Below are 27029 nucleotides of genomic sequence, written 5' to 3' on the forward strand. Positions count from 1 at the left end.
AGAGGCCGGAGTAGCGGGGAATACAGGCGCCCGGGACGGCGCGCGGCTGGTTTTTTGTATTTTTTTAGTAGAGACGGGGTTTCACCGTGTTAGCCAGGATGGTCTCGATCTCCTGACCTCGTGATCCGCCCGCCTCGGCCTCCCAAAGTGCTGGGATTACAGGCTTGAGCCACCGCGCCCGGCCACCTGAGTTATTTCTTGTGCAAGCTCCAAGAACCCTCTCTTGGGGTCTGGATTAGGACCCGATCCAGAACATAAAGATCGTCAGCCATCTGGAGTAAGCGGCGATACCACCAGGTTCTCAAACTTTGGGTTTTAATCAGGTGGCCACAGAGCAGGGGTCAAGAGAGGAAGGCAAGGCAGGGGAGTGGGACTGCAGCGAGATGTCTCAGAGACTGAGAGAGGCAGGAGGGTTGGTGGACCTGGAGGTCGTGTCCTTGAGGTGAGTGGCAGGGAGGTGGTTGAGAGGGTAGAGGGAGTCAAGTCAGTCACCTGTGTCCCACCCCTGCTGGCTTGAGGGCAGGGGAGAAGCTGCTGAAGAGGTTCATGTTAGGTTACTGGCCATCCAACAGAGACTGGATGAAAAGACCTGGCCCGGTGAAGGCATTAAAGCCTTTTTCATGAAAGCCAGTGGTGAGGAGGCATTGGGCAGTGGAGGTGTGACCAGAAAGGGGCCCTGATCCAGACCCCAAGACAGAGTTCTTGGATGTCCTGCAAGAAAGAATTTGAGGCGAGTCCACAAAGTGAAAGCAAGTTTATTAAGAAAGTAAAGGAATAAAGAATAGCTACTCCATAGACGGAACAGCCCTCAGGGCCGCTGGTAGCCCATTTTTATGGTTATTTCTTGATGACGTGCTAAACAAGAGGTGGATTATTCATGTGTCCCCTTTTAGACCATATAGCGTAACTTCCTGATGTTGCCATGGCATTTGTAAACTCTCATGGCGCTGGTGGGAGTGTGGCAGTGAGGACAACCAGAGGTCACTCTCGTCGCCATCTTGGTTTTGGTGGGTTTTGGCCATCTTCTGCAGCCTGTTTTATCAGCAAGGTCTTTATGACCTGTATCTTGTGCCGACCTCCTAGCTCATCGTGTGCCTTAGAATGCCTAGTCGTCTGGGAATGCAGCCCAGTAGGTCTCAGCCTTATTTTACCCAGCCCCTGCTCAAAATGGAGTTGCTCTGGTTCTAACATCTCTAACAAAGGGGCCATGGATAAAGACCAAGCCAGTGTGATGCGGCCACTTGCAACCAAGTTTGTCAGCCAACCTGGAGGTGACAAAGAGGACTTGGCCCCTGCTTCTGCCCTTGGGTTCTCCCTGATGTCATAATTCATTTCAGTGGAAGTGAAAAAAGATGAATTCTTGAGAATCAGATGGCTGAGAATGCACCTCAGACCCTAGACCACATTTTAGCCATGAAGAAGCAGGAGGCCTTTTCGTTAGCACATGATACATGGTGGCCATTGGTCACCTCCCTTTTCCTAGGCAGAAGGTGGGGGCATACCTACCAGAGAGGCTGTTGGAGTTGCCCCTTGAAGACCCTCCTCCCGGCAGGTGGCCTCTCGGCTGTTCATGCATGGAAATGCCACAAGGGGGCAGCAGCACTTCACTGCTGTCCTCCCCCGAGCCTCGCGCTGTGTCTGATTTCAATGAGATGGGAGGTTTGTTAAAACAGATTTCTGGGCCCTACTCCCAGAGCATCTGTAGGTCTGGGACGGGGCACTTCTAACAAGTCTCCAGCTGATGGCTGCTGCTTCTGGTCAGGTACAATGGATCTATCTGTTAGAAGTCAGGATAGTGATTATCTTGTGGATAGTTAAGAGAGGGAGTCCAAGGTGGATTTGGGAGGTGCAGGCAATGCATGGTCCTGCTGTTGACCCGGGTACTGATTGACTCATTTGTGAAAACTGGACTAACTGAACACTTATTATTTGTGTACTTTTTTTTTTTTTTTAATTTGAGACAGTGTCTCACTCTTGTCACCCAGGCTAGAGTGCAGTAATGCAATCTCGGCTCACTGCAACCTCTACCTCCTGGGCTCAAGCCATCCTCCCACCTCAGCCTCCTGTGTAGCTGGGACTATAGGCATGTGCCACCATGCCCGGCTGATTTTTGTATTATTTGTAGAGGGGGTTTCACTACGTTACCCAGGGTGGTCTCAAACTCCTGAGCTCATGCAATCCACCCACCTCAGCCTCCCAAAGTACTGGGATTACAGGCATGAGCCACCACGCCTGGTCTTGTATACTTTTTATACTTCATTAAAAATTCAAGAAAGAGGAAAAGAAAGGCAAGGGAAAGAGAAACAAAATGGAAGGAGAGGAGGAGAGAGGATGAAAGAGACAGAAGAGAGAAATGGAGAGAGAGAGAGACAGAGAGAGAAAGAGACAGGAGAGAGAGAAACAGACAGAGAGAGAGAGAGAGAGGCTGAGCCAGCTGCTGGTTCAGCTGGTTCTGACTTCCCATCCTGGATGGTGAGTGGTGATTCTGTTCTTTAAGCCTAAGCTTCTCATCTGTAAAATGCGGATCACAGCAACCACCTCACTTTCAATAAGAGAAGGTATAGAAAGTGTGAAAGGAAAATGAAAACCCCAATTCACTCTGCCAAAAGGAAACAAGCTGAAACTTGAGTCATACAAGAAGTTGCCTTTCCTTTGTTCCTAGGCAGAGAGCCACAGATAAAAGGCCAGGTATCTCCACGGGTAGCTACTCTGTGTTCACCTTATCTTATGTAAGGTTACAGAGCGTGAGATGAATACGTAATTGAATACATAATTTCCCTACCTGCTCTTTTTCTCTTGCAATATGTGGATTTCCGGACCCTCCTTCTTTCCCCTCCAGCCTGCTTTCCCCTTTAAATACTGAAGCCCTCAAAGTCATCTTTAGAGAAAGGCACAGACCTCTCTACTGGGCATGTCCTTAACCTTGGAAAAATAAATGTCTAAACTGAGATCTGTCTCAGACACTTTCTGGTTTACAAAAGCAGCAGGAACACAGTAGCTGCTCAATAAACAGTGAGACAGTAAACTGCTCCCCCTAAGTGTGTGGGCTCCCCTGGGCGCTGTGTTTGTCCCTGGATCCCAGGGCAGGGCTTGGGAGGGCCTAGCTCTCTGTGTTTGCTACATTCATTTTAACTGTAACTAGTTAGAATGGGGAGGACCGCGGGTGTCCCGGCAGCCAGGAGGACTTCCTGGGGTCTGTTGATGCCTTTCACTAGGAAGGGCTGTGGAAGCTCAGGGGCTGCCTTGCTCACTAGAAGCAGGGAGTTCTCTTCTTCCCATGGCCCCTTCCTTTAAAACAGTTTCTTTTGTCTTAAATTTCCATTTCTGCATTTGTCCCTTCGTTCAGTCCCTTCTTTCTTACGGCTCTTGGCTGGAGGAGGATGGTGTGCCAAGGGCCCCAGGAACAGGCCCTATGCCAGGTCTTTCGGCCACAGCTGGTGGCAGAGGCCTCTCCAGAAAGCATTCTGCCCCGGGACACTCAGCTTTCCCTGCGGACCCAGGCCAGCACTGAGGAAGTGAGTGCAGAAACGTCCCATGGGGAAATGGCCAGGCCTGGAAACCTCTGGCCGTGAGAGCTTCAGAGAGGGTTAACTTGGTTTGCCCCTGTGACCTTTGCCCCTGACACGTTTCTTCTTCTCCACAAACAAGAGGATTCCCAGTCCTTGCCTTCACATTTGCCAAGAATTGCAGGCAGGAGGAGAATAGCTTCAGTTGAAGAACATAAAGGAATTACCTTCCTAATGCAATACCCCTGCGGAGTGGATACTCACTTTTTTTTTTTTTTTTTTTTTTTTTTTAGGCAGAGTCTCACTCTCTTGCCCAGGCTGGAGTGCAGCGGCATGATCTTGGCTTGCTACAACCTCCACCTCCTGGGTTCAAGTGATTCTCATGCCTCAGCCTCCCAAGTAACTGGGATTACAGGCGTGCGCCACCATGCCTGGCTAATTTTTGTATTTTTAGTAGAGATGGGGTTTCACCATGTTGGCCAGGTTGGTCTCGAACTCCTGACCTTAGGTGATCCGCCCGCCTCAGCCTCCTAAAGTGCTGGGATTACAGGCGTGCTTGCTACTGCACCTAGCCGGGTACTTTATACAGCCGTCCTATGGGGTGGGCACTACTATTTATTCACATTTTACAGATCACAAAACTAAAGCACCAAGAGTTAGGATAATGGTTGCTAAAATTTATTTTATTTTATTTTGTTTTGTTGCAGACTACCACAATTACTACTTGAGGCTGTCACTACAACAGTTATTACTGTTACTACTTGAGACCGTCATTACAGCAGTTACTACTGTTACTGCCTGAGACTTCATTACAGGACTGAACAAAGGGACGAACGGATGAACGTAGAAATGAAAACTTAAGACAAAAGAAACTGTTTTAAAGGAACACAGCCCCTCCTATTTATTAGGTAGAATGAGCAGGGAGGAGGAGGCAACGACTGGTCAGCTGCTTGATTGATCACAGGTTCATATTGTTACTAACAGGCTTCAGTTATGCCTAATCACAAGAAACACTATGCTTGGGGCGTGACAGCCCTCAGCATTCCTTCTGGGTGGCAGAAACAGTTTGTCAGTTTGCCAACATTCTGCATTTATGAGAAATAGTTTGCTGCTTACTCATATAGCTTCCAGTGGTATACTGAGTTGATCATGACCCTCAATCTTTCGGCCTCTGTACCCCCAGGCTAGAGTGCAGTGGTACGATCTTGGCTTACTACAACCTCTGTCTCCCGGGTTCAAGCAATTCTCATGCCTCAGCCTCCTGAGTAGCTGGGATTACAGGTGTGTGCCATCACACCCAGTTAATTTGCGTATTTTTAGTAGAGATGGGGTTTTCATGTGTTGGCCGGGCTGGTCTTGAACTCCTGACCTCAAGTGATTTGCCCGCCTTGCCCTCCCAAATTGCTGGGATTACAGGTGTGAGTCATCGTACCCGGCCCTAAATTTTTTTTGTAAATCACGTAACACTCTCAACAATCCTCTGTGTTGAGTATTGCCATTATCCCCATTTTAAAGAAGGGGAAACTGAGGCACAAGGCGGTTAAGTACTTTGCCTAAGATGACAGCGCTAGGAAATAGCAGAGCCAGGATGCACACCTGGGCAGGTTGGCCGAGCCCACTCACTCCCCCACTGCACAGCAGCGGCTCAGCTGTGAGGTCATGGGCCTGAGTCCCAGCGCCACAACTCCAGGACAGCTTGTTAATCACTCTGGGTCTCAGTTTACTCATCTCTAACCAGGGAGTATTAGTGGCACTTTCCTTTAGGAATGTCCCAAGGATGACGTGCAACGGTGTGGACAGAGGCTTGGCAGAGACAACCTTACGTGTGGGAGCCCCTCAGTGCACACTCCTCGTTCTCGTCCGTGTTCTCCCTGTTTGGGGGGACGTTATCAGAATTTTGCCTGGAAATGTGTTTAGGGTTTACCCTTGCAGAACCAGACCCATGGAAATTCTCAGTCTATGAGAGACCCCAACAGCCATTCTGGAGAGTCAGATAAACTCAGGTTGGACTAAAATCCCACACCAGCTGTAGACCAGCTTTTAGACAGCTCACTTTCCCAGGTGTTTCCTCATCCCTGAGCTGGAGTTAGTTAGATTTGCCATGTAGGGGCTCTGTGAAGGTTACATGGCTCAAACTCAGCCTGTGATTCTCAAACTAAGGTTTCTGGAGTGGCTGATACCTGAGATGAGTGTTGGGGGCTGGGCAGCACAGGCCTCTGTGACCAGAAACTCTACCTGGGGTGGGTAATTGACAAACACTGTGTCTGGGAATTGCCCTCATTCTCAGAAGCCTCCCTACCCTTAATTGTCCCGCATCTCCAAGGCTCCCCCTTTCTTCCACCTTCCCAGCAGGTTTGACTCATGGGAGGTATAACTGGAAACAGGGGATAGCAGCAGGCAGAAGCGGGGGCACATCTCTCCACCTCTGTCTACTTTTTGTTAGGTCTACAAGGCTGTGTCTCCTTAGCGGCTGCAGCTCCCAGCAGACAGCCTTGCCGGGTCCCCATCCTCTGCCTGCTGGTGCCAGCTCTAGGCTCTGTCCTCCCTCTGCCCCTCCACCCTGAGGGCTGGTGTTGAGTTTCTCCTCTTGCATCACACGGTCCCCTACTTGGCCTCTCAGGTGGGTAACTAAGTCTTCTCATTAAATTCCTTTTATTTTATTATGTTGAGTGAAAGATGTCATTCATTATAGAGTACCTACTCTATGGTTGTATTAATGCAAAGTTCAAGAACAGGAAAACTCATCTATGGTGATAGAAATCAGAACAGTCATTGCCTTGGGGAGCAGAGAGATAACTGGGAAGGAGCCAGAGGGAACTCCCTGAGATGATGCAAATGTTTTATACCTTAATTGAGGAGTTGGTTACATGAGCGTGTATGATTATGAAGACTCGTTAAACCATATGCTTAAAACCTGTATATTTAACTGTGCGTAAATTATACCTTAATAAAATTAGTTCAATAAAAAGAAATCCCTGTTTAAATACCAAGAGTGCTTTATAATTTCCTGCTTGGATCCTAATGGAAATACAGTTTTACTTTTTAAACAAACACAGGTAGACCATGGAGGAAGATGTAAAATTTATGTATTTGGTGTTGTGTTTTTGTTTTTCTTTTTTTGTTGTTGTTTGTAAACAATAAAACATGAGACTTCAAACAATTTCACCCTTGGGTTAGTTGATTTCAGGCTATGCTCCCCAGTCCCTGGGAGGCAGCCTCCATTCTCCCTGCTCTTCTCTGGTCGAAAACACTGGGAAGCACTGGTCTGTATAAAGTGCTAGTGCCTAGCACATGGTAGGTGCTCAAGAAATGTTAATTATTGGTTGGGCGCAGTAGCTCACGCCTGTAATCCCAGCACTTTGGGAGACCAAGGCGGGCGGATCACTTGAGGTCAGGAGTTCGAGACCAGCCTGACCAACATGGCAAACCCCCCTCTACTAAAAATACAAAAAACAAACAAACAAACAAATAAAAAAGCCGAGCATGGTGGCACGCGCCTGTAACCCCAGCTACTCAGGAGTCTTGAGGCAGGAGAATCGCTTGAACCCGGGAGGCTGCAGTGAATCGAGATCGTGCTATTGTACTCCAGCTCCAGTCTGGGCAACAAGAGCAAAACTCCGTCTCAAAAAAAAAAAAAATGTTAATTATTATTAATATGAATTGGGCTTCATGGATCACTTGAAGGCCTGTCTTCTGGCTTTCTTTAAGACGATGTGATTTCACCTTGTGAGGTTCACAGAGAACTCCGCCCCTGAATTCTGCCCCAGATAATGGGAGGGCTTTCTCAGAAAACACAGGCCTGACACACAAGATCATGCATAGGCTTGTATTCAGGAACGAGTTTACAAAACTCCAGAAAAGGCAGCAGGAGATCCAGAATCTCTGTGTGCCTTCCTTCATCCTACCCCCAGAAAAATGGCCAGTCTAGCCCAGCACCTGCTGCAGCCTCAATATTAAGGGAACGCTTGTCCCATCTCTTGCCCAGGGGAAGTTGGAGAGAGAGCTCGCCTGTGTGCATGTTTGATATAAGCTGTGTGTGTAGGCAGGGAATGGGCTAGAGGACCCTGGACACCTTGGCCAGCCTCCTAGGCAGTGAGTTAGAGGAAAGGGGACTAGGTCTTGCGCCTCCACTGTACCTCAGGGTCCAGGCAGACCAGGCAGGGTGTTAATATTCGTGTCCTGCATGGTGGACCCAAGCTAAAGTGTTGCCTGCAGCCAAAGGCCTGGGCAGGGGCCATCTTCCATCAGCCCAGGGACCAGGCACAGGGCCACCTGCTGGGGATGGTGGACACCATGTCCCCATTCCCAGCCCTCCTCTAAAAGGCACTGTTCTGTGGACTGCCACCCCTGGAGGGCGGGCAGGGCCTGGACAGGCACAGGCGGCGCTGGGTCTCCAGTCGGCAGAAGCGGTTCTGGTTGGTCACCCGGGTGGCCATGCCCAGCCCACAGGTGGTCGAGCAGGGTCCCCAGGCCGTGCTCCATTCTGGGCAGGGGACACCAGGTGGCAGGGAAGAGACAAGGCCAGAAAACTGGGGTCCTAGGGGAGAAAGAACAAGAGTTAGCACTGAGTAGCCAGGGCTCAGCAGCTCAATCAACCCACCCACCAGTGGCCATGGCAATCTTGGTCAAATGGCTCAGTCTTTCTGCATCTCAGTTTCTTCTTATGTAAATTTCCTAACAGTGGATGGCATCGAATAAAATAATGGGCATGAAGTGCCTAGCACAGTGCCTGCTACTTGTAAGATTTCCATAAATATTAGTTATTTGGCAACCAGAGTTTTCTGGTCACGATGGCCCCTCAGTCAACTACAGCTTTCTCATCTCTTTGGATAAACAGCATTTTACAGGCAGAGGGTGCCCAGCCTGTGTGGAGTAGTGCTTTAACCCGGTGGCAAGGATGCTAAAGATTTCAGGATGCTTGTGCCAGGAACAAGATGGCAGGTTCACCACGGTCTAGCTTTTTCTCTGCTCCAAGTCTCCCTCTGTGAATATTTTGGTGCCCTTCCTTCTAGTCTTACACCAGTAGTCCTCAACTAGAGTAATTTTGCCTCCCAGGAAAGGTTCGGCAATATCTGGAGACAGTTTTGGTCATCACATTTGGGGGAGTGCTACTGGTATCTGGTGAGTAGAAGCCAGGGATGCTGCTAAGCACCCTGCAGTGCATGGGAAAGCCCCCCCCCCCCAACAAATAATTACTTGCCCCGATTGTCACTAGTGGTGAGGTTAAGAAACCCTGACTTCTACCCATATGTGTGGGCTGTGTATGCATGTGTACGTGTAGATATACCTGTATACATGCATAGGGACACAATTAGTTGAGATTGAGTTGGAAATGCACCTTCTTATCCTGCTTTTATTCATAAGGCAAACTCACTGGTGTTTTCCTATGTATTTAAATGGATATATCATATTCCATCATAGGGATAATAACGGCTACCTCTGATACAGTACCATGTGCCAGGCACTGCTACAGCTGCTTGACTTGAACAAACTCAAGTAGTTCTTACAACGCTATGAAGTGGATGCTCTTATTGTCCCCATTGGACAGCTGGAGAAACTGAGACACAGAGAACTTAAGCAACTTTCTCAGAGTCACACAGCAAAAAGGGAGTGGTGGGGCTGGTGCAGACACCGTGCACCTGACCCAAAACACTCGACTACCTCTTGTGGGTGGCGGCAGCATTTATGAAACCAATCCTCCTCTTTTCAGTTGCCTTTTTAAAAAAGTCACATTCATGTGATAATAATTTTCAAAAGCAATACAGCAACAACAAAATCTCTAAAATTGAAGATTTATAGTGGGACGGTGGGAGGTAACTGTCTATTCTCCATCTCTAGCCCACCCTCGGCCCACATTCCAGAGCAGCCACCTTGCCTGGTTCAGTTTTGAGTTCCTTTTTTAATAAGCCCAAATAACAATAAATTAATAATATTTTATTAATATGTATCAATATATTATAAATACAGTAATATTATATATTCTAAGAGCTTAGCTCTATTGTATCTCTGAAATGTGAGAATTTGGTTCATGTACCCTAACCTATCTTTCCTCTCTCCACTCTGTCACCCAGTTTTTATTTTTAATTATTTATGGTCTTAAATTACACATCTCAAAGGCGGTGGCTTTTTGTTTATCGGTTTTAAAGAGGGAGTCCTGGTGACCCTCCACTCCTCTTTCTTTTCTTCTTCTTTTTGAGACGAAGTTTCATGCTTGTCGGCCAGGCTGGAGTGCAGTGCCGTGATCTGGGCTCACTGTAACCTCTGCCTCCTGGGTTCAAGCGATTCTCCTGCCTCAGCCTCCCAAGTAGCTGGGACTACAGATGCCCGCCACCATGCTCGGCTAATTTTTGAATTTTTAGTAGAGACGGGGTTTCCCCATGTTAGCCAGGCTGGTTTCGAACTCCTAACCTCACGTAATCCTCCCACCTCGGCCTCCCAAGGTGCTGGGATTACAGGGGCGAAACACCGCGCCCGGCCCTCCCCTCCTCTTTCTTATCTCCCTCCTCAGCTTCCGCCCCTCCCAGCTTCTGATGTGTCCCTGGGTCCTGGTACCCAGGAAGCCCCGCCCCACCCCACCCCCCAGGTGGCCCTTGGCGCCCCCAGGCAGTCCTGCCCCTGACCTGGACCAGCGCTGCGCTCACCTTGGGCTGGAAGGGGCTGGGCCCCCAGTCCCCCTCCTTGGCCGCACACCCACTCTGGGCAGCACTTGCCAAGGACCTCGACCCTCCTGGGGTGGGGGCAGTCCCAGCTGGGCAGCCGCACGTCCTCGCTGCACAGCGGCACGCAGGTGAAGCCGCCGTCCTCGCAGCGGCAGCGGATGCTGCAGTGGGGCTGGAAGGTCTCCCCCTCCCGATACAGGCGACCGTTCACCTCACAGCTGCCATCGTCCTCTGCCACTGCGGAGGAGAAACCGCACCCCCATCGGTGACCCGCAAAGCGGCACAGCCCTCTCTGCAGAGCTGCCCAGATCCCGCTGCAGGAGGCAGTGGTCTCACAGTAGCTGAGCCCTGCCCAGGGCTCCAGCCCAGGATATGCACCTCTCCCCAGCCCTCCACCAGCCTGCTGGGGCACCCTGCATCCTGGCACAGGGATTGCAAGAAGACGGGACTGGACTGACCCCCAAGTTCTGCCCTTTCTTAGCTGTGGACCTGGGCCAAGTGATTTCACTTCTTGCCTCAGTGTCCTCATTTGCAAGGTGGGATATAATGGTACTTATTTTCCAGGGTGGTAGAGACTACTCGGAACGACAGGTGTAATGATCACAACATAAAGGAGACCTTCCATAGGTCCTTGCTTATTATCATTAGTATAGTTACTATATATTAATAACGTTTAAGTATTCTATGCACACTGAGATTTCATGCAACAAAGTCATTGTCCACTTGTGTTGTAGTCATCACTGTCATGTCAGGGCTTAACTTGCCAGCTGTGTGTCTTTGAGTAAGTTACTTAACTTCTCTGAGTGGCCTGAACAACAGCAATGATGAGCTCGGTAATTGTACCTCCAGGTTCCATGGGATGACATGTCCATACCCTCTAGCACACAGTGCTAGGCATGGCCTAAGTGCTCAGGGAACACTCTTGCAATGAAGCCCTCAAGATATGGGCGTTATTGCCACTTCCTCCACTGGACATGAACTCCTTGAGGGCTGGGGTTGCCAGTGTGCATCTCTGCATCCCTCTGATGGGCTCAGAGTCTAGGTGTGACACAGCACTGCAGGAAATGCCCCTTGAATGAATAGCTGGCATAAGGCTTGGCACATGAGAGACACTGATAAAATAGCCCTACTCCTTATCATTCCAGAGGTATTTACTGTTTCCCTCCTGTGTGCCAACCACCGTGCTCCTAGACAGAAAGAGGACAGTTCCTGCCTCAACGGACTTACGAGCCTGGGGAGGGGGGACGGGTGTGAGGGCATCATCTCCAAGACAGAATGAAGTAAGAGCGCTGGAGAGGCATGTGAGCCGCTCAGGAAGCGCAGATAGGGAACAGCATGTGTGTGAGACCTGGGTGACCACTGAGCTACGTCTGGGGAAAGGACTCATCAGCAAACAGGTTCTCCCAGATCTTCTGAGAAAACCTTCCAGTAGGTCTAGACACACACAGGGGTTTCAGAACCACACATACTCAGGTTCCAACTCTGGCTCCCACTTGTGGGGCCTGGGGGAAATTATTTTGCCTCTCTGAGCCTTGGTACCCGGCTCACAGGGCTGCTGGGGGATTAGATGAGTTAGAGGACTTATAGCATTTTGCCCCAAGCCTGGCACATAGCAGATGCTCAATAAATGGGAGTGGGTTATGCTTCCACATAGCATCTGTTATGTGCCAGGCTTGGGGCAAAATGCTGTAAGTCCCCTGGCTCATCTAATCCTCCAGCAGGAAAGGCCTCACTGAGAAATAATGCTGGTAGAGGGAACAGCCAGTGCAAAGGCCCTGAGGCAGGAGTGTGCCCGGGGTACTTAAGGAAGAGCAAGGGGCCAGTGTGACTGCAGCAGACAGCAGGAGGAGATGAGGTCAGAGAGGAAGCAGGAGCAAGATCCTGTGGGGCCTTGTAGGCCACTGTGGGGACTTTGGCTTTTCCTCTGAGATGGGAAGCTACCAGAAGGCTTGGGGCAGAGGAGGGAGGTGATCTGGCTTATGACTTCCCAGGAGCTCTCTGCTGTGTTGTGAATAGACCAGGGACAAGGAGAGAAGGAGGGAGATGATTATGCGGCTACTGCAAAATCCAGGCCAGTGATGACGGGGCTCAGACCAGGGTGGCAGCCACAGAAGGGACGGGAGTGTCGGATACTGGAAATACCATGATGAATTTGCTGGTGGATGGTATGTGGGAGGTGAGAAAAGAGAGACATCTAGGCCGGCTGTGGTGGTTCACGCCTGTACTCCCGGCACTTAGGGAGGCCGAGGTGGGTGAATCACTTGAGGTCAGGAGTTCCAGACCAGCCTGGCCAATGTGGCAAAAACCCATCTCTACTAAAAATACAAAAATCAGCTGGGCATGGTGGCAGGAGTCTGTAATCTCAGCTACTTGGGAGGCTGAGGCATGAGAACTGCTTGAATGTAAGAGGTGGGGGTTACAGTGAGCCAAGATCATGCCACTGCATACTGGGTGAAGGAGTGAGACTCCATCTCAGAAAAAAAGAGAGAGAGATGTCTAGAATGACTCCAAGGTCTTGAGCCTCAGCCATGAGAAGGATGGAGATGCTCTCAACAGACGGGGGAGACCGACCTGGGGGGCAGGAGATGAGGATCCCATCAGTGGATGTGCTGTTACACGATGGTGAATCTGTAGCACATCTCGCGGCTCAGAGTTGGCCCTTACAGAAGGGCGTTCAATGAGTGATAGGAGAGGTTTTTGGCGGCGTGTTCCCTGCGAAGCCCCAGACTGAGCCTTTGAGATGTGTTAGCTGGACTCTTTGGGGTTCACCAGTTCCCGGCCTCTAAATTCAGTTTAAATCATTAAGCACTCATGAGCAACCACCATGTTGACAGACTAAGGTGGGGAGTTGCAGGAAGGACCAGGGACCCAAGTACACTTTGGCCTGCGCTGTTTGAAGTCTGAATTAAGATGGCATACGAAAAATCCCTTAACGTAGTTATCGACAATCACAGCCTATGTACTATTCAACAGCTGCATGTCAGGCAGTTGAGCAATGCAGTTTGTGGAGCCAGCTCCCTGAGTTCAAATCTCAGCTCTGCCACTTATGAGCTTTGTGACCTTGGGCAAGTTGCCTAGCCTCTCTATACCCCTTTTTTCCATTTATAACAGAAGGGTGGGCCAGGCGCGGTGGCTCACGCCTATAATCCCAGCACTTTGGGAGGCTGAGGCGGGTGGATCACCTGAGGTCAGGAGTTTGAGACCAGCCTGACCAACATGGAAAACCCCATCTCTACTAAAATACAAAATTAGCCAGGCATGGTGGCACATGCCTGCAATCCCAGCTACTAGGGAGGCTGAGGCAGGAGAATCGCTTGAACCTGGGAGGTGGAGGTTGCAGTGAGCCGAGATCTTGCCACAGCACTCCAGCCTGGGCAACAAGGGCGAAACCCATCTCAGAAAAAAAAAAAAAAAGAGAAGGGTGACATTAGTACCTACATCATGTGGTTGTGAGATTAAATGAGTTTATATTTGCGAAACCTTCAGTGTCTTACATATGGTAAGGGCTTGTGCAAGTGTAAAATAAACTCTGTGGGTACTGTTTACACCTGTCATGGCAAATGTAAATAACAGCTTTGTAAGCAAAGTGTTACTTATCTCAATTGTTCTTCAGATACACTTTCACAAGCAATCATCCCTCAGTCTGTGTAACAAATCACCCTCCTTATCCTTACAATACTTGTAAATAAAGCATTTCACGTAGAGTTATTACTTTTTTTGTTGTTGTTGAGATAGGGTTTGGTCTGTTGCTCAGGCTCAAGCGAGCCTCTTGCCTCAGCCTCTCAAGTAGCTAGGACTACAGGCACGTGCCACCACACCTGGCTAATTTTTTTTTTTTTTTTTCAGAGATAGGATCTCAGTATGTTGCCAAGGCTGGCCTAGAACTCCTGGGCTCAAGTAGTCCTCCCGCCTCAGTCTCCCAAAATGATAGGATTATAGGCATGAGCCACTGTGCCTGGCCTGTTGTTTTCTAACAAGGCTTTTCCTATAGATAGATTAATTGTCAATAATTCATGAGCTTCTCTCTCTCTCTCGTTCTTATTTTTATAAAAGTGTGACATGCACATGAATGAAAGGTAAATTGTTCCACAAGGCTTATTATTTAAAAAGAAAGAAGAACAATCTCTTGCCTCTTTGCATTTCTCTAAAGTGATGGCTCCCGACTGGAGATTTTGCCCCCTGGGGAAATTTGGCACTGTCTGAAGACAGACTGTCATGACGTGGGGGACGGGGAGTGCTCCGAGTATACAGTGGGTGGAGTTCAGGGATGTTGCTAGAAGTCTTACCATGCACAGGACAGCCCTCCCAAGACAACGAATTCTCTGGCACCAAGTCACTAGAGCCAGCTTGCAAAGCCTGCCCCAAAGCATCAGAGAATACCAAGGCCTAGAAGAGTGGTGAGGAAAGTCACATGCTCGGGTGGCTAGTGAATACTTAGCAAACCCAGGATTCCAGCAGTGCTCCCAGGGCCCCCACTCTGAGAGAAGACAGAATGAAATGTTCCTTAGAGCCTGTTGGATCCGGTCCCATGCCATGTGACATGAAGCATGTCCCTTAATGCTGGTGAACCTCAGTTTCCTCATTCATAAAATGGGTCTGAAAGTACTTCCCATCGTAAGGTTATTGTGAGGATGATGTGACATGTGTAGTAAGTGCTTAGCACAGTTCTGGACACATATTATGCCCTAAATAAGAGGTTGCACTTTTATTTTCCTCAAAGTGTTGTAAGGATCCTGAGAAGGAAATGATGGCATCCAGTTTGAAGAATCTGGGAGGGCTTCTCAGGGGAGAAGCTGTTTAAACCTGACTTTGAAAGTTGGCAATGATTTGGACAGGTAGGGATGGGGGAAGGTTACTGGGGTAGTAAGATGATTTAAGCAGAGGCCAAGAAGGGAGAGGAGGGAGTATGGAATGGGCTTTGGGCCACCAAATTCAGCTGGAATGGATGGGGTACCTGAAGTGAGCATCCAAGGAGACAGAGGAGGACTGCACTTTGATTCAGGACACCACGGCCTTGACCTCCCGCTCACACACTACCCCCCTCAGTCCTGCAAACCTGCTTACAGAGGCACAGGGCCCCCCGGCCACCGGGTCCTGCCCCGGGCTGGCAGACCAGGCCCTGGCTGGCGTCGCAGACGTGGAGTTGGTCGCAGGGCTCCCCCAGCCGCCGTGCACATACCCGGCAGCAGCCACAGCCATCCAGCACCAGGGCTACTCCCAGTGGGCATCGGGGAGGTGGCCAGGGGCAGGTACATGGTGTCGAGCACAGCTGGGTACACACCTGAAGAGACAGAGACCTCACTCAGCCATGGGCTTTCAAGGTGGGCAGTGAGACCCTCACAACCGGCCACCTCTCTGCCAGACTGGGCAGTGTGGGGTCCACACCTTAGCCTCAGAGCCATGCATACCTGGCCTCAAAGGCTGGTAGTCCCACAACATGCCCTAAGAGGCAGTATGGCATGTGGTTACGGGCAAGGACTCTGCACTAGAGTTCCAGTTCTTTACTTTTTATTTTTATTTTTGGAGTCAAGAGTCTTGCTCTGTTGCCCAGGCTCCATGGAGTACAGTGGCACAATCCCAGCCTCACTGCAACCTCCATCTCCTGGGTTCAAGCGACTCTCATGCCTCAGCCTCTCGAGTAGCTGCGGCTACAGGCACCCACCACCATGCCCAGCAATTCTTGTATTTGTAGTAGAGATCGGGTTTCACCATATTACCCAGGCTAGTCTTGAAATCCTGAGCTCGGGCAATCCACCTGCCTCGGCCTCCCAAAGTGCTGGGATTACAGGCATGAGCCACTGCACCTGGCTAGACTTCCAGTTCTAATTCTGCCCCTTATTAGCTGAGTGACCTCGAGGAAGTTACTTAAGCTCTCTGAGCCTCAGTTTCCTTGAAGTATCTAACTCAGAGGATTACTCTGAGGAGTACATGAAATGTTGCACAGCAAACCCTCAGCACAGGGCCTGGCATGCAGTAGGCGCTCAGTGCACTTAGCTTTGATGATCATTGTTGTTAATGATGGCAGAGGGCTCAGCCCCTCCCTCTGGGAGCTTACAGAAAGGCAAAAGCAACAAGCCAAGGATGAAAACAGCAGGGGCTGGTCCACTTGCCAGCATGTGGCTACTTATCTTAGGACGAACAAATCGAACCGTATCATGGATGTTTTTGGCCTTTGGATTCATTCAGCTTCCCAGCTCTGGATGTGCACCACATCAGCCAGGAGACTTGGGAAAATACAGACCCCCCAACCCACTCTGGGGTTTACAAAATCAGAAGTCCCTGACTCTGGGACCTGGCATCTTTATTTTTAACAAGCTATCCAGTAGCTTCTGAAGCTCAGCTAGGTTTTCAGCACCTCTGCTCCAGTCTAACCTCCTCCCCCTGCCAGGTACAGATGGGGAAACTGAGCTCCAGAGAGGGACAGGGACTTGCCACAAGTCAGCGTGTTCAATTCAGGGCTGGGAGTGTCCCAGGTCCTGCTTCCCAAGTGAGGACTCAGGGTCACGGGGTGGGGGTAGACTGTGTCCGTAAGCCAGGCACCCACTCCCCAATGACAGGGTCAGGGTGTCAGCCCATGTGACCTGCCTGCCCCTCGCCACCCACATCAGAGAAACAACCACAACATACAGCAGGTGCCGTGGGCTCCCTGTCCGCCCATTTGAAGGTGGGAACCAAGAAGGAAGCATAATTCAAGATGCTTCCAGTGGCCCCATCTGTGGGGGGCCAAGTTTGAGTTTAGTAGGATCCTTAGGGGATGAGGGTTTTATCTAGAGGAAGGGAGACTTGCAGTTTACATTGATGGGACTAATGACCTTATATCTCCTGTGCAGCCCCAAAGCAGGCAATGACCCCTTTGCCCTGCCTCACCCCCTGACCCGCCCAGTGCACCCCTACCCACAATCCTGCAAACCTGCTTTCAGTTCCCAGCAACTCCCACACTGGCCACTGGGACCCATTACAAACTGGCTGACCAGCCTCTGGTGGGGGCCGCAAAGTAGGAGGCGATCACCACCACACTAAGACAGCACTGAGTAGCAGATGAACGAACGGAACCAGGTGTCTGGCTGCCTCACAAGGGAGCGGGTCCCATCACTGTAGGCTGCTCAGATTCTAGAGACGATGGCCTGACCTCGCCCCTCAAGGTGTGGTCTGAACTAGCAGCAGCAGCGTCACCTGGGAGCTTGTTAGACAGGCAGCATCTGGAACCCCTCTATAAATCCAAAGCTGGATTTTTATATACAAATCCAAATCTGCATTTTCTTTTTTTTCTTTTCCTTTTTTTTTTTTTTTTTTTTTTTTTTTTTGTTTTTTTTTTTGAGATGGAGTCTTGCTCTGTCACCCAGGCTGGAGTGCAGTGGCACGATCTTGGCTCACTGCAACCTTCGCCTCCCAGGTTCAAGCAATTCTTCTGCCTCAGCCTCCCGAGTAGCTGGGATTACAGGTGCGTACCACCACGCCCGGCTAATTGTTTGTATTTTTAGTACAGACGGGGTTTCACCATGCTGGCCAGGCTGGTCTCAAACTCCTGACCTCGTGATCCGCCCACCTTGGCCTCCCAAAGTGCTGGGATTACAGGCATGAGCCACCGTGCCCAGCCTGAATCTGCATTTTCATAAATCCACACGTGATTCACATAGAAACAGTCTGGGCTTTTGGGTTCCCTTCTAAGTCAGAGGTTCAGCTGCCTTGGCTTGTGGGCAATGGAGGGAGGACCATCAGGAGTGACTCTCAGGTCCCTCCCACCTGAAAACAGGAATGCCAGGAAATAGACCAGCAGCTGTGCACCCAGGCTCCCACTGTGGACCCCTCTACTGGCCATGTTTGTCAGGGGGCAGGACTCTGTAGGCCCCGATACCCAGGAGAGGCTATTAATGACATCAACTATTCTAGTGTACAATTATCCCATGTGATACCATATGTATGTCATGGCCAAGTGCCATTTTCTCATTTACCCCTCCAATGTGAGGTGCCATCGTTACGCCCATTTTAAAGATGAGAAAACTGGAGCTCAAAGCGTGTAGTAACACAGCCAGTAAGAGACAGAATTAGGATTGACATCCAAGTTCAGGTTGACATCCAAGGCCCAAACTCAAGTTGTCCCATTGTGCCTCAGTTTCCCCAGGGCCTTGCTGTGATATCTGGGGGTTGGGGAGGGGGCAAGGCTTATGATATCTGGGGCAGGAGCACTGGGCATGGAGTATTTTGGGCAAGAGTTGAGATTCAGGTTCTGCCACTGACTTGCTACGTGACTGAACACGTGGATGAACGGCTTTGGAAGGTGGAGGTGAAGCTCAGTTTTCTCCTCTGTAAAGTGGAGCAGAGACCACCTGTTTCTGAGTGATGGTGGAGATTAAATGAGGTCCTGGCCAGTCCTTGATCGATGTGGTTTTGCTTGTGTCCAGGTGTCTGCCTCCTGTCCCGGTCCACAGCCGGGAGCCCCGGAGCCAACGGCCAGCCTGGAAGACTCAGAGTTCTCCCTGTGAGGGTTGCTGTGGCTTTCCATGTCGTGGTGACTAAGTCCCTGTGTTTCTGTGCAGTCCCTGCTTGCTAGGACCAGGGAAGAATGGCCCTGTAAGTCTCACCCTAATGGCACGTCTAGGACAGCTTTACTTTGTTCTCTCATAATCCTGGACCCCTTCTCCCTCCTAGAGCCCCAAGTCCCCTATTCCAACTACCCAAGCCACCCACATTGGCATCATGTCCTACCCATCCCCTTTGGAAGAGCAAACAGCAGGGCAGGATGCCAGTGTGGTTCTCAGCCTTCCCGGGCACCAAGACTTGGGGCCTGAGGGAGAGAAGCTCCTGCCCGTGCTTCTCAAAGGAGCGTGAAAATACAGTGAGATCGTGGCTTGTGGTGGGGCCGATTCCATGGTTCTGGGAACTCAGCATTTGCCGAGGGGATGATAAGGCTTAGAAGCTGTTGCCTTGGTCCAGTTTGGGCTTGGGGAGGCACAGACTGGAGTGCCTCTCCCCCTACATCCATGTTTGTTCTGGGCTCCGCCATGGCCCTCCTCTATTGCTCTGACCTTTCTTTGCTGTGTGACTTTAAGCAAGTTGCTTACCCTTTCTGAGCCTCACTTGACTGAAAACTGGGGTTGCAAGTTGCTTACCCTTTCTGAGCCTCACTTAACTGAAAATTCCTTATGGGGTTGTTGTGCATGTTAGACGAGGTAGATGTCCCACAAGCTCTTTGGTGAATGTCCCATGCAGCACTCGGGGAGAAGGCCATTACTCCACAGAGGTGTCTCCTGTCCCCCTCTAGCTAGGGCGGGCGGGTCACTCACTGCCTAAGAGTCCAACGGCATTGATGCCCTTGCAGAATAAACCTTCCAATCAGCTAGGTATCCATCCAAATGCTGGCTCAGAGTTAGGCCAAGCATGTCATGTCTTCAGTACCCCCATTCATAATGAGGGTACATTAAAGTCCTCTTTACTTTGCCTGGTAAGTTTGATGAATGATCATGAATGACCTTCACAGAGGCCTCACAAACTGTATACCCTTCACCTGGGAAGATGCTGAGGCCCAGAGAAGGCAAGGCACGTGTCTGAGGTCACAGAGCAGGGCTGGCCGGAGGCAGCTCTGAGTGCCAAGGAGAGAAGCCCTGCTTAGGCATGGTGGCCAGACTGTGCCCAATGTGGGGCCCTGGAGGAATTCTACCACGGGGGTCCTTGGCTGTGATTTTTACATCCCCACCCCTTCCACACCCAAGTAATCAGCAGTGCATTCAAGGGCCCGGGCCTCCTTACCTTTGAGAGGAGGCAGAGGAGGGAGAAGGCCAGAAGGGGGGACTTCAGTGTGCTTCTCATGTCCCCTGCAGAGCCAGCTTTGAGCCTGGGAGGCGGACCTGTGAGTCTTTATGTTCCGGCAGCTGTGAGGTCACTCCCAGGCACACACAGGCACACGCACGCACACACACACACACAGAGTAGCTTTTTCATTCCTTGCTTCGCTTCCCATCCTCATGGCCCAAAGGATGAGCCCATTTACCTGAAGGTGAAACTGTGAAGGCCACCAAGGGGGTGCCTGTCCGTGTGTGTGTGTGTGTGTGCGCGCGCGCGTGTGAAAGCCCGAGCCAGTGCCAGCACCAAGAGTCTGTGACAGCTTGCAGGAGCCTCCCTATCTCCTCCCAGCCCAAGAGGGTCCTAGCCCTGCTGTAGTTGCAAAGCCCTATCCCAGACCCCCTGTCTGAACCCCAGTGGTGCTGCAGATACCGGAAGCATCCAGTAAACACCCCCTTTGCAGAGCTGACCCAAGGTCTCCTAAGCTCTGTGGCCCTGACTCTGGGTAGCCGCGGCCCAGCCTGCGGTTTCTGGCAGGCAGATTGGCAGCCACCCAGAGGCGGGTGTGACCCAGAGCAAAACTTCCCTGGGCGGCCTGTTTGCTCTTGGCAATGAGGGACCTCCCTTGGCCTGCCTCCCAGCTCTGGAAGGGGGCCCGTGGTGGGCGAGTCCGGGCAGGCTGGACCTACTGTGTGCCGGTGCTTGCTGGGCACTGCTAGATGATGGGGTCGAGCCAAATCCATTTAGTTTCATTCAGCCGCCTCTGAAGTCACCTCTGCAGGAGCTGAAGGCACAACGCTGACCTGAGGACAAGGCCCAGAGAGGGAGAAAACAGAGGGAAAGCAAGTGGAAGTTCAGGAATACCAGGCAATGTCCCTTGCTCAGACCAAGAGTGAGGGACACTTTCTGACGGAGGTGCCATTTCAGAAAGCCAAGAAAAGAGAGGGTGAGAGAGGGCAGAATGTTCCAGACAAGGGAACAGCACGTACCAACGCCTAGATGTCGGACATAGCATGATAGCCTGCTTATTCTGGGAGCCAAAGTGCCTGGTATGAGCAGCGCCTTCTATGCAATGGGAAATGGTGATGTCTGTGAAGGGTGAGACACACAAGTTCACACCACCAAGATTTGGGGACATCAACGATGTCCCAGCCATGAGGGCAGGGGATGAAAAGACATGGGCTTTGTTTGTAGAGTTTGGCAAAGATAAAAGAGGTGATGTCAAGGGCTGTCTGGGCCGCAGTTACCTCCACCAGTAGTAGTCCAAACCTCAAAGTGATCTAGCTGGACAGCAGAGGTTCCAGAATGGGTGATCGGTGAGGAAGAAGTGTGACTTGATATAATGGCAAGACGGGGATTGTGAGCGTGGAGGAGATTCCCCCACGGCTGCTGTCCTATTAGTAGAGGCAATGGAAACGGAAGTTGAAGATGAAAATGTGGGATTTGATTATTTATGGCAGGAAGAGGTGGCCAGGGTGGAGATGGGGGTCCAGAAACTTGGAGGAAAAGAAACAGAAGAGGTCTTTTTTATTTTGTTTTATTTTGGGATTCTTGTGGAAATGCCGATGTTTCAGTCAGAAGCATGCCTAGAGTACTTTACATCCACAGTGGATCGTTTTTAACACCCCTCTTCCTTCATACTACAAAATTGTTTTCAGTAATAATCATGAAATGAAACAAATATTTTTCATGTATGAATTAAAATTTGCACTTACCAAACAAAATAATTACCATTCACTGTTCACACTGTTTTACTCTTTTAAAAACTGTAAATACAAATCAAAACTCCAAGTAGTTTCGTAAAATGACAAAATTGAAATACTCTTATTGTCATCTTTACCATCACTCCGCGCTCATTGTTGATTTCACTCTACTATTTAAATGCAAAAATACAGCCGGGCCGGTGGCTCACGTCTGTAATTTGGGAGGCCAAAGTGAAAGAATCACCTGAGGTCAGGAGTTCAAGACCAGCCTGGCCAACATGGTGAAACCCATCCCTACTAAAAAAATACAAAAATTAGTCAGATGTGGTGGGTGCACACCTATAGTCCCAGGTACTCGGGAGGCTGAGGCAGGAGAATTGCTTGAACCCAGGAGGTGGAGGTGGCAGTGAACTGACATCTTGCCACTGCACTCCAGCCTGGGCGACAGAGAGAGTGTCACACACACAAAATAATAATAAAAACAAATGCAGAAATATCAGTGCTGGACAGTGGAGACAGGAATGCATTCAAAGCAAGTTTGGAAGATTCCAGAGTTGCGAGGAGCTTACTCTCAACTCATGTGTGTTCCTGAGACCACATGTGCTGGGGGCAACTACATTTCTTAAAGTTCTCCAAGTTGACTTCTATGTAGAATTATTAAAGGATAAGAATGAAAATGTGCTGATTTGAAGCTTACATATGCATTATTAAACTCTAACAGTTACTGCACCAATTGTTAGAACTTAGATCAATAAAGGATATTTTCAGGACAAAGTATTTTACCACTGAAATTATTTAGACCTGCCATTGCACAGAGATCATAAAAGCAGACTGACTTCTCATCAGTTTTATTTTATCTGTAAATTCTGTAGGCCCCCCACCCCTTATTGCCTGCACCCAGAGAAGGTCACTCCCACCTTCCTGTCCTCCCTAGGCCACTGATATTAATAACAATAAAAGCGATTGTGCATAGCACCCAGCAAGATCCAGCCCTTGTGCTAAGTACTGTTTATAAAAAGCAGCATTTCTAATCCTCACAATCCACATCTCAATGAAAAAAAGTGAGATTCAGAGAGGTTAAATAACTTGCCTAAAGCTACACAGCTAGAAAACAGAGCCAGGTTTTCAGTGCAGGTCCACATGACTCCAACGCCTAAGTTTCGGTTTTTGCTGCTGTTGTTTATTTCTGCTACTGCCCATAGAGCTCTCTATGATATGTTTTTTAAGTTGAGGGGTAATGTATATGCAGAAAAGTGCTTAAAGTGCACTAATATTAAGTGTAGAACTTGACAACTCTTTTTTTTTTTTTTTTTTTTTGAGACAGAATCTGGCTGTGTCTCCCAGGCTAGAGTGCAATGGTATGAACATAGCTCACCGCAGCCTCAGCCTCCTGGGTTCAAGGGATCCTCCCTCTTCAAACTTCTGAGTAGCTGGTGGCACGAGGCAGCATGTCTGGCTAATTTTGACTGTTGACATATCTATGTACATGACTATGTATATACCCATGTGATCATCACCCAGGTCAAGCTACACTTCCAGAAGGTTCCTTATGCCCCTTCCAAGACTCTACCTTCTGTTCCCCAAGTACCCACTATTCTGACCTCTGTGGCCACAGATTAGTTGTTCCTGAGAGGAACAGTTTTAAGCCACCTCTATCTCTGAGGCAAGAAGGAAGACGGGAGAAATGAGGAGGTGTGGGGAAGAGAGTTGGAGGGAGACACGCTGGTCTGACATGTCCATAGCAGAGGAAGGAGACTCTGATGATGAGGAGGTGAGGCAGGGCATGGGTGTCGCGGATGGTGAAAAAGGCAGGGCTACATGGGGCAGGGAGGTGGCAAGAACGGGGCAGAATGCTATGCCCACCTAGAGCCCTCTGAGTCAGAGCATGGATTTTTCTTGGAACTTTTTCTCTCTGATAACTGAGGATAGGAAAGTGTGGGCAGTAGGGGCCCTGAGCCATGGCCAGATCAGGAAGCAGGCGTCATTGTCAAGGGTGTTTGGTGATGAAGTGTGAGGGATGGAGCTTGCACACACAGTTCAGCATGAGTGGGTGTGGCAGGAGCGGTGGGTGTGGCAGGAGCGGTGGGTGTGGCAGGAGCGGTGGGTGTGGCAGGAGCGGTGGGTGTGGCAGGAGTGGTGGGAGCTGCCACTTTGCTGATTGGTTTGCTGCAGTTCAGCCCTCCCTCCAAACTGTCCAGTTTTGGCACCAGAGGGATATGGGCGTCCAGGGAACCCAGGAGTCTTTTGGCTGCAGCCGCAGCCCCTACACAAGGGCCCAGGGTGAGTGTGGCTGCCCTTTGCTTTCCCAGGAGGAAACACAAGCTCAGAAGTCAACAGGTTTGAGCTTCAAATCCCTTCTCCCCACATCGACTTACAGGGCTGGGACCAGGGTGAGGTGACAGAGGCATGTCAGGTGCAACATTTAGGGAGGCTCTCATTCTCAGTAGTTGACCTTGCACTTCCACAACCCCAAGAGTGAGCACCTCGCTCAGAGTGAGGCACCCAGGTCACACAGGAGTTCATAGTAAGAACTCCGTCAATGTTGGTTGATGGCTAAATGGTGATTTCCGTAAGACTGTATTGAGATCACAAACTAATGCCCACATCTCAGTGGCTTAACCCAGTGAAGCTTATTTCTTGCTCATGAATAGTCCAAAGTGGGCCAGGCACATCCTGTAGCTCCTCCCTACTCAAGCGTGTGGTCCGAGGACCGATGGCATCAGCATCTGCTGGTTGCATGTTGGAATGCAGACTCCCAGGCCCCACTATCAGAATCTTCATTTTAATAAGACCCCCAGGTGATTTGCATGCACATTACAGTTTGTGAATCCCTGTTCTAGACCAGTGGCCTCCAAGGTCACCTTGGCAGGGAAAAAGAGGGATGGAGAAGCCACAACATCAGTTCTACTCACATCTCATTAGCCAGAGCTAGCCACATAGCCCCAACTTAACTGCAAGGGAGGCGGGGAAATACCATCATCCTGTGTGTATCTATGAAGGAGAACCAGAGCGAGGGACAGCTAGGTAATATTCTTTGCCGCAGGTACCTTGGCATCTGGGACACACACTTTTGCTTCTCTGGGTCTCAGTTTCTCCATCTGTTAAAAAAAGTAAAAATAAAAGTGGCCTACATGTTCTTCCAGGCCTGGGCCAGAATGAACATTTTTAGCGGCTAAGAAATGCATCTGGCCGGGCACGGTGGCTCACACCTGTCATCCTAGCACTTTGGGAGGCCAGGCAGGCGGATCACTTGAGGTCAGGAGTTCGTGCCCAGCCTGGCCAACATGACAAAACCCCGTCTCTACTAAAAATACAAAAATTAGCTGGGCGTGGTGGCCTGTGTCTGTAATTTCAGCTACTCAGGAGGCTGAGGCAGGAGAATTGCTTGAAACCGGGTGGCGGAGAATGCAGTGAGCCGAGATCGCGCCATTGCACTCCAGCCTGGGCCACGGAGCAAGACTCCATCTCAAAAAAAAAAAAGAAAAAATGCACCTGAAAAGTGAAACTTATGAAACATCACCATCAAGGCACAGCATATGGAGGCCACAAGTAAATATCTACAGTTGAAAGGGTGAAGCCAGTCTCAGCCCTTTGCAGTTTGCCAGCTCCCAAGGTGTGCCTGCCTTCCCGCTTACAGCCTCTACCCCATGCCAAGTCCCAAGCTGACACTGGGGAGGTGGAGCTCACAGGTGTGACATTAGGTAGTGGGAACAGAGAAATCCAAAACAGATCCTGACCCCAGCAGGGCTGGAATTGAGGAGGGGCAGTGCTCCAGTGGCTGGATGTACCAGGGTGTGGGCGGACACCTGTACTGTGGCAAGGTCAGCAATCAGGTGAAAACCCCAACCGTGCTGCTAATTTGCTTCATGGCTGTGTGTAAATTCCCTCACTTCTCTGGACCTCAGTGCCTCAGTTTCCTGTTTTGGAGACTGGGATCTGTGGCAGAGCCTGACCAATGCCCATTCCAATATCCTTTTTCCCTCCTCCTTCAGTCAGCAAACGCTGATTTTTTGTTTGGGGTGGCAATGCATTCAGCTTTGCAGGAGGCAGGGCCCCGGGATAGGTTCCAGCACTGAGATACAAGCCGAAGTGCTGTGTGCCGATTCTGGAAAGGCTCCTTAAAAGGAAGGGCTTCCCTTTGGTGACTCCAGCACCGCTCATTGCTCCCTCCTGCTTCCAATCAGTAATAGGGACATGATGGTGGAGTTCTGCAGCCATCTTTGGATCATGAGGGTACCCTGAGGATGGACTTCGTGTGCAGAAGAGGGTGAAGGAGAAATAAAGGAACTCAGATCCCTGATGACACCCAGAGCTGCCAAACGCACCCTGGACTCTACGTGTAGATTTCATTCATGTGGTTAGAAACATAATAATTGTTTGTGAGTGTGTGTGTGTGTGTGTGTGTGTGTGTGTGTGTGTGGAGAGAGAGACATTATGTTATATATACACTATGTTTATACTTATGTGTATATATACCTTTATTTATTTATTTTTTTGAGACAGACTCTCGCTCTGTTGCCTACGCTCAAGTGCAGTGGCACAATTACAGCTCGCCGCAGCCTCCACCTCCTGGAATCAAGCAATCCTCCCACCTTAGCCTCCTCAGTAGCTGGGACTACAGGCATGTGCCACCACGCCTGACTAAATGCTTTAAAAAAAAAATTGGCAATATGTTGCCCAGGCTGGTCTTGAACTCCTGAGCTCAAGCAATCCTCCTGCCTCAGCCTCCCAAAGTGCTGGAATTACAGGCATGAGCCACCATGCCCAGCTGTGCTTTTTAAATGTGTGTGTGTGTATATATATGTATACATTTTATATATAATGTATATTTATATGTATATATTATGTATTTTTAAAAACTTTCTATTTAAGTCAAAATTATGTTGTGTTTTTCTGGTTAGTTATTGCTGATGTAAAAGTGTCATTGATTTTTGTTGCTGACTGTGTATCTGGCAACCTTGCTGAACTCTCTTATTTTTTCTAATATTTTGTCAGTTTATTGGGTTAGTTTTTCAAGGTAGATGATCACACCATGTACAAACAATGACAGTTTTATCTCTTCCCTTCCAGTAATTACACCTCTTATTTTCTTTCCTTATAGCTCTAGCCCAGCTCTCCAGCTCTATGCATTAAACAGTAGCAGTAATAACTAGCATTCTTGCCTTGTTCCTCATCTTAAAAGACATGTATTACATAAAAAGTTTCTCCACTAGGAATATTTTCTGTAGGTTTTTGGTATTAAAATCCCTACTAAATTAAGGAACTTCTCTCATGCTCCTAGGTTGCTAAGAATTTTTTAAAATCATAAATACATAAGCTTTATGTATTTATGATTTAAGCTTTATGTATTTATAAGTAAAACGCTTTTTCTTCATCAGCTG

At 49.6% G+C, this 27029-nt stretch overlaps 1 protein-coding gene and 1 pseudogene across 1 annotated transcript; both read right to left on the reverse strand.

Annotated features, from left to right (window-relative positions):
* Window positions 1-7088: 7088 nt before the first annotated feature.
* On the reverse strand, window positions 7089-7691 carry LOC108533376 (uncharacterized; annotated as a pseudogene).
* CCN5 (cellular communication network factor 5) lies at window positions 7318-20449 on the reverse strand. The gene is made up of 4 exons (XM_017878000.1): window positions 19913-20449; window positions 15230-15446; window positions 10148-10402; window positions 7318-8043 (listed from the first exon to the last, which is right to left on the reverse strand). The coding sequence occupies exons 1-4, from the start codon at window positions 19970-19972 to the stop codon at window positions 7823-7825; spliced, it is 753 nt and encodes a 250-aa protein (XP_017733489.1). The 5' UTR covers window positions 19973-20449; the 3' UTR covers window positions 7318-7822.
* Between the last annotated feature and the right edge of the window lie 6580 nt (window positions 20450-27029).

Source organism: Rhinopithecus bieti, unplaced genomic scaffold (genome assembly GCF_001698545.2).
Source record: "Rhinopithecus bieti isolate Rb0 unplaced genomic scaffold, ASM169854v2 scaffold_10347, whole genome shotgun sequence".
NCBI lineage: Eukaryota > Metazoa > Chordata > Mammalia > Primates > Cercopithecidae > Rhinopithecus > Rhinopithecus bieti.